Source organism: Sorex fumeus, unplaced genomic scaffold (genome assembly GCF_029834395.1).
Source record: "Sorex fumeus unplaced genomic scaffold, SorFum_2.1 ptg000131l, whole genome shotgun sequence".
Taxonomy (NCBI): Eukaryota; Metazoa; Chordata; class Mammalia; order Eulipotyphla; family Soricidae; genus Sorex; species Sorex fumeus.
Window position 1 is genome coordinate 40,131,731 of NW_026606188.1, and position 6,859 is coordinate 40,138,589.

At 51.5% G+C, this 6,859-nt stretch overlaps 1 protein-coding gene across 1 annotated transcript; it reads left to right on the forward strand.

Annotated features, from left to right (window-relative positions):
- On the forward strand, nt 1–4,890 carry LOC130015790 (glutathione S-transferase Mu 1-like). Its single transcript, XM_056106557.1, has 8 exons — nt 1–111; nt 492–567; nt 970–1,034; nt 1,314–1,395; nt 1,484–1,584; nt 2,311–2,406; nt 2,484–2,594; nt 3,761–4,890. The coding sequence occupies exons 1-8, from the start codon at nt 76–78 to the stop codon at nt 3,848–3,850; spliced, it is 657 nt and encodes a 218-aa protein (XP_055962532.1). The 5' UTR covers nt 1–75; the 3' UTR covers nt 3,851–4,890.
- Nucleotides 4,891–6,859: the final 1,969 nt, after the last annotated feature.

Here is a 6,859-nt window from a genome sequence, read left to right on the forward strand (position 1 = left end):
CAAGGCTGAGCGCGTACTTTGTCTGTCCCGCAGCTGTTGTTGTGGGTTCTGCCACTCAGCGTGAAAACCAGCGCCATGGCCATGACCTTGGGGTATTGGGACATCCGCGGGGTGAGCAAGGATTGGAGGCGGGAAAGCGGGGAAGGGTTGCTTAGAAAAGACCGATTCTATTAAAATAATTCGGAATCCAGGGCTGGCTGCTGTACCAGGCTCTGTGTGTGTATGTGTGTGTGTGTGTGTGTGTGTGTGTCTGTCTGTCTGTCTGTCTGTCTTTCTGTGCGTCTGTGTGTGTCTGTGTGTGTCTGTGTGTGCGCGCGGCATGTGTCCGTGTGTGTGTGTCTGAGTGTGTCTGTGTCTGTGTGTAGGTGTGGGAGAAGGGGCGATGAGGTGGAAAGATGAATCTTGGAGATATGAATGTGGGAGATTCCTTGCAGCAGAAAAAAATCTCCACTGGGAACTGCTCTGACTTCTGCCCGCACCATGTTTCTTAGCTGGCTCACGCCATCCGCCTGTTCCTGGAATACACCGGCTCAAACTATGTGGAAAAGCTGTACTCCATGGGCGACGGTAATGCCATCCAAGTTTTGTTTAGACTTCCGGCAACCTCAATAATTTGGGGCCATGTCCCACCTCCCTGTTTTTCTGTCTCCCACTCCCACCCCCGCACTGCTGACTTCACCTTCCCCGAAACCTTTGGGGGCACAGTTCTGGATGGGATGTGGCAGGAAACTGCTGACTCCACTCAACAGTAGGTTGGGATGAGCTCCCCTAGGGTTTTGCCTCAATCCAGGGGCACCTTACTCACATAGGTTCCAGAGCCTTCAAAAACTTATGTACTCTCTAGTTGGAATATGAGCTTTGTCAGATTCCCAGTTCACTTTGTCCAAGGGATCATGCCACCAAATCCTCTAAAGTTCCCGGGAAGTCAGCAATGGGGAGGTCTGTTCACATTCCATCTTTCCCACACAGCTCCTGACTATGACAGAAGCCAGTGGCTGAATGAAAAATTCAAGTTGGGCCTCGACTTCCCCAATGTAGGTGCAGGGCCTGGCGGGGGGTGGGGATGTGGGAAGTCTGAGGAATGTGTGCCTTCTCCGGTCCCAGCTGAGAGCATCAGGACCTGGTGTCTCTGCCCCCCTATGTTTCTGGGGCGCTGCCCTGCCTCTCCCTGGTGCTGGGCTCCAGCTCATTCAGTCCACTGACAGGTTAACTTTGCGCCCCCCCCCAGCCAAGGATGGAGGGCCAGGTCCCTATGGAAAAGGTGGGATGCAGGGGAGCCCGGGGACCCCATGACGTGCCCTGTTGCCTTTCAGCTGCCCTACTTAATCGATGGGCCTCACAAGATCACCCAGAGCAATGCCATCCTTCGCTACCTGGCTCGCAAGCACAACCTGTGTGAGTGTTGGTGGGGAAGGTACAGGGGACAGGTGGGGTGCCCGGGCTGGCCTGGGGATGCTGAGGGAAGTGTGTTGTGTGTCTGCAGGTGGGGAGACAGAAGAGGAGCAGGTTCGCATGGACATCTTGGAGAACCAGATTATGGACACCTTTTTGCAAATGGCCCGGATGTGCTACAACCCTGACTTTGTGAGTCCCTCCTGCTGGGCTGGACACAGTCTATTTCAGGGGCCCAGACCCGAGCGCCCCATTTCCATTCCTTCTGTTTACCAGTTGCCCCTCTGCTACAATTTCCTAAATGCCCTGCGGCCACCCCCAGGGGCTGAGATAGTGTGACAGGAGAGCTCTGGCTCAGGCCTGTGGTCTGAGGGCCTTGCAGGCTCCTGGGTGGCATTCAGTTACCCGCAGATGTTTGCTTGGGAGCCCAGGGCCTTCCTCATGCCGTCTGCATGTTCCAGCACATTCTCCCAGGAACTGGTGCCAGGTTGGACTTTGTCTTCATTCAGTTTTTCCAGGTCTTCTGTTTCCAGATCTATCCCAGTGTCCATCCAGTTTCCTGTCTTTCACTTACTAGAGATTTCTGTTCTTTCCCTGAATCATTTCAGTTCTTTGTCTGATGTGCTCAGAGCTGGCTGGGGGTCATTGCCCTCTGGGCTGGCCCATGGGAGAGAATTACACATGGGTGACAGATCAGGGACACAGGGTTGTGGGAGCCCCCACCCCCATAGCACACACAGATGGGGGTGGCACTGGACTCTGATATCACAGGTGGATGGTCTCAGAGCTGGCTCCCACTGGGTGTAGTTTGGCATACACTGCTCACCCTCGGTTACTGCTTGGGGCCAGGCCCATCCTGGAGTCCGGTGATACTTGCCCAGGGAGCAGGGGTGAGTTGACAGCTGCTTTGTGTTTCAGGAGAAGCTGAAGCCGGACTACTTGAAGGGACTCCCTGACATGCTGAAGCAGTTCTCGCAGTTTCTGGGGAAGAGGCCCTGGTTTGCAGGGGACAAGGTAAAGGGGCTATCTGGGCCATGGGGTCCATCGGGTTTTTTGCATGAGGGGGCCACTCAATCTTCCTGTCTCTGCAGCTCACCTATGTGGACTTCCTGGCTTACGATTTCTTTGACAAGCTCCGCATGTTCGAGCCCCCATGCCTGAATGCGTTCCCCAACCTTCAGGACTACATGGCCCGCTTTGAGGTACTTCTCAGGGCTTTGATCTTCTGTCTTCTCCCTGCTCTGTTGCTCGGCTGGAGCTAAAAGGAAGGAAAGCTCCCGTTCCCTGCCCCAGGCAGGACTTTGCTAGAACATTGCGGGGCAGTGTCTGTGCCAGGTTTCATCTCACAGCACCCTGCACTCAGCTTCATCTCCCTGATGGGGAGTGACGGCTCAGGCCTGGCTTTGCAGGGTTGCTCTGCCTTGGTGATGACCTGAGTTGGCCTATTAACCAGGAGGCGTGGAGAGATCAGTGGGTGCAGCCTTCCCTGAGGGTGACGGGCCTGCCATTTGGAATCCTTTGTCTTTGGGGTGCTCTCTTCTGGGCAGTATGGTTTCCAAACACCTCTGAGGTTCCCTGTGAGAGGCTCTTGGCTGATTGGGTGGGAGAAGGAGCCCGTTTGGAAGAGAGAAAATGGTTCACCAAAGCACCCGAGTACCATGCCCACTTTTCTGAGTAGGAAATGGTTGAAACAGGCCCAGCCCAGACGCTGGGTCGTCCCTGTTTCCAGCACTCATGGCACCTGGTCTCTGGCCTCCTGCTCCCCCTCCTCCCATGCTCCTGTCTCTTCTCTGCTGAGTTACGGGGAGCCTGGCTCTCTGCAGGCTGCCTGGTTCTGGTCTGCTCCCACGGTGCTACCCTGGGAATCCTGGTGCCTCCTTTTGAGGCATGAACCAGTTGTGAGAGATGGGGCCAGGGCTCCTGGGGGTGGGGGAAAGTGGAGAAGAGCACTGTCGGAAGAGTCCAGATTGAGGAGAGGAGAGGGCCAGGCTGCTTTCTTGCCCTTTTCTGTCATTAGTGTGTGCGTTGACGACACTTCACCACAGTTTAAATTTCTCTCGGTTTTCTTTCTAACTAGTTTCACTCCAGGTAGATGGATGGAAAGTCCTATCTTGAGAGGCAGATGGGTTGAAAGCACCTGGCGAGGTGTGGTGTGGCACCTCCCCAGGTGGTAGCTCTCGTGCTGCATGAACCCATCTCAGCTCCAGAAGCAAAATTAGCTTAAACTCTGGGGGCCTCATATAAAAATGTCTAAGGTCCCCTCGCGACTCTCCACAGAAGCCTGGAGTGGTCCCAGCAGCCAACAGGGACGCTGAGGCACACAGGTGGGCAACACACTCTCAGGTCTGGGTTTTACCTTTCCCCTCAGGGCCTGAAGAACATTCCTGCCTACATGAAGTCCAGCCGCTACATTGCCCGCCCTTTGTTCCTGAAACTCGCCGTGTGGGGCAACAAATGAGCAGGGGCCGGACTCCAGGCACCGGAAGCCCACCCAGGACCAAGGCTTGTAGTGGGCCTTGGCAAAGCTCCACAACGCCAGATACAGCTGTTTGGCTTTTCCACTCTTTGCTTCCACCATCTTTGATGCCTCCCAACTTTGGCCAGGCCCTTCAAGGCTTCTGCTCTCCTCCTCCCCCCAGTAGAGTCTCTCCCCCACCCCCACCCTCCTCCCGCAGAGGCTGCCTCTGATCTGGGAGCCTGGTCAGGACTCTGACCTTGGACCACAGTCCTGAGCTCCCAGCACTTCCTGAGGATTGGCGTTGGCGTGGTGTGTGGCCTGCGGGTGAGGGGACCCTTCTGCTCCCCATCAGGCCTTCATTCTCTCAGCAGTGGATTGTCTTCTTTAATTTTTCAGTTTGGTTTGGGGGACCTTGCCTCAAGATGGGTCGCTGTGGGGTGGAGGTGATGTATGGTACGGGGGGGGGGCGGGGGAAGTGGAGGAGAGCTACTCCTGCCTCTCTACTGTCAGGGTGTGATGGGGGGAGAGGGTGTGGGTGTCGCTTTCTACATGCTGGGCATCTGGACCAGGATCTCCCCTATTCAAGACAAGTGCCTTAATCTCCATGCTGTCTTCCTGGTGCGGTTTTATTTTACTCCCTCATGTTACTTGGTCTCAGGATAGACTGTTTTGAAGGTGTGGGATTCCAGTTGTCTGTTCTATGTCCTGGAAGGGACTGGTTGGTTGGGAGTGTGTGCGCATCTAATAGGGAGGATTGCCAGCTTCTTGCTCATTTCTCTCTGCCTCACCCCCCTCTGTTTCCTGGCATGGAATCTCTTAAGATGGGGTGCCCTTGTGCGCCTGAGTTTCTCCTTGTGCCCATCTATGCAATGCCTCCTCTCAGCTGCAGGCTTGTTACAGGTTAGAGGGGCTCTGGGTTGCTAGAAAAGGGGGGTGGGATCCTGTGGAACCCTGGGGGACTAGCCATCCTGGAATCTCAGTCCACTTTACACATGCTTCCTCTGTGTTCTTACGACACATCTCAATAAAATGCGTGGAGGAAAGAACTCATGCCTTATTTGATGTTTCATTTTCATTCTCTGTTAAGTCAATCCATAGTATAACCTCTACAGAAAGGTGAAAGCTAGAAAGAATTATCTGTGGGTCAAATCTTGGTGAGCTCTGCAGCCATTATTGGGATTTAGGGCTCAGATATAGTGAATCTCTATTGCCAGAGATAAATGTTCAGAAGGTTTAAAATGGACTGTGGGGAGAATGAGTCAGTGGTTTAAGTGGGTTGTAGGCTGTAAGCCTTGACCAGCGTGATCTGCCATGAGCAGGGGGAGTGTGCTGGGCTGAAGAAAAGCCTGTCTGTGTAGGGGTCTGGGGGATGTGATGTTGGGGTCTCAGGACTCCTCTGAGAAAACCATCATGCTGGCTGTGGGGAGTATTAGGCCTTAGAAGTGCCAACCCCTAGATGAGGAGCATTCCAGGAAGAAGCTTTGGACATTTGTCACTATTTGAATGGTACTTCTTTTCCTGGCAAACTACCCGTGGCATATGCAATATGCCAAAAACAGTAACAACAAGTCTCACAATGGAGACGTTACTGGTGCCCGCTCGAGCAAATGGATGAACTGTGGGAGGACAGTGCTACTTCTTTGCCATTAGTAAATAAAAAGAGAATGCTAGGGCTAGTGCTATGGTCGTTAATATATGGTTAATTACAAAGATAATGTTGGTGAGATAAAAGTATTTATGAAATGAAATGAAGGGTTTGTGAAACTGGTAGAATGAGAAACAAAGTGTATCAAACTGTTGCATAGTTCAGATGAGGAAATTTAATTAATCACTTAATCACTTAATCCCCATTATTCATCGATTTATTCGAGCGGGTGCCAGTAACGTCTCCATTCATCCTGGTTGCGTGCTAGCGTAGCCCAATGGTATCTGTTTGTTCTAGGAACATGCAGAGCCTCAAACCGATCATTTAGGGTCTTGACGAAGAAGTCTGACCATCTTGTAGGTGGGCGTCTACGTGATCTTTTGATGTCCCGTGGAATCCAATCAGTAATGGCTCTAGTCCAGCGGTTGTCTGTAAACCTCATTACATGTCCAGCCCATCTGATTTTTGATGTCTTGGCAAATGAGACAGCGTCCCTGATTCTTGAGCGTTGACGAAGATCAGAACTCCGGATTCTATCTCTCATTTGAGTGAATCGTGATATTCCAAGCATAGTTCTTTCAATTCCTCTTTGAGAGACCCGAGGAATTTTAATTATTTTTTAATAAATAGAGATGAGGAGTGACGTTATAGTAAAAGATAAGTAGAACATGGGGCTGCAGTGATAGTACAGTGGGTTAGGTACTTGCCTTGCATGTGGCTGACCAGGTTCAATCCCTGCATCCCATAGGGTCCTCCGAGCAATGCCAGGAGCAATTCCTTAATGCAGAGTCAGGAGTAACCCCTGAGGACTCCTGTTGCACTCACCCCCCCCCCCAAAAGTCGAATGTGTAAATGTGAAATGGACATTGTTTTAGAAGAGAGTTTGGCCAGAGGTTTTCTGTAGAGCTAGTAGCAACTAAAATGTCACAGTTTCCCCTATCTGTAGTGGAGAGATGGTCTGATCCAATACATAAAAGTGGTGGGCTAGTCACCAATATTTATAAAAAATAGGAGGGTCACCTTTCTGGAATCCTGATCTAGAAACTGAGATTTAAAGGACATCACTATAGCAAAGCTAAAATATTAGCTCTGATTGGTTTTGGTGGTTGAGTTTCAGATTTTAAAAAGAGCAATAATCATCAAGAAAGAGGAAAGCTGTCACACAGTGGTAAAGGAAAAGTTTTATCATCTAAACTGTTAAAGAAGAAAAAAGCAAATATGAAAATCCTGGGGTGGTACTAGCAGAACACATGTATTTCAAACTGAGCCACCAAAAGAGTCGTCTTACCATGCTTGGAATCTAGCAAAGACTTGGGGTTCTCTGCAGTAACATACACCACTCAGGACGCAGCCTTCCCTGTGAA

Bases quoted from the DNA above. Each gene is read 5' to 3' on its own strand.
- LOC130015790 (XM_056106557.1), top strand. From the start codon at position 76: ATGGCCATGACCTTGGGGTATTGGGACATCCGCGGG. The intron at 1,585-2,310 runs GTGAGTCCCTCC...TTTGTGTTTCAG, and splicing joins TGTGCTACAACCCTGACTTT to GAGAAGCTGAAGCCGGACTA. The intron at 2,595-3,760 runs GTACTTCTCAGG...CTTTCCCCTCAG, and splicing joins ACTACATGGCCCGCTTTGAG to GGCCTGAAGAACATTCCTGC.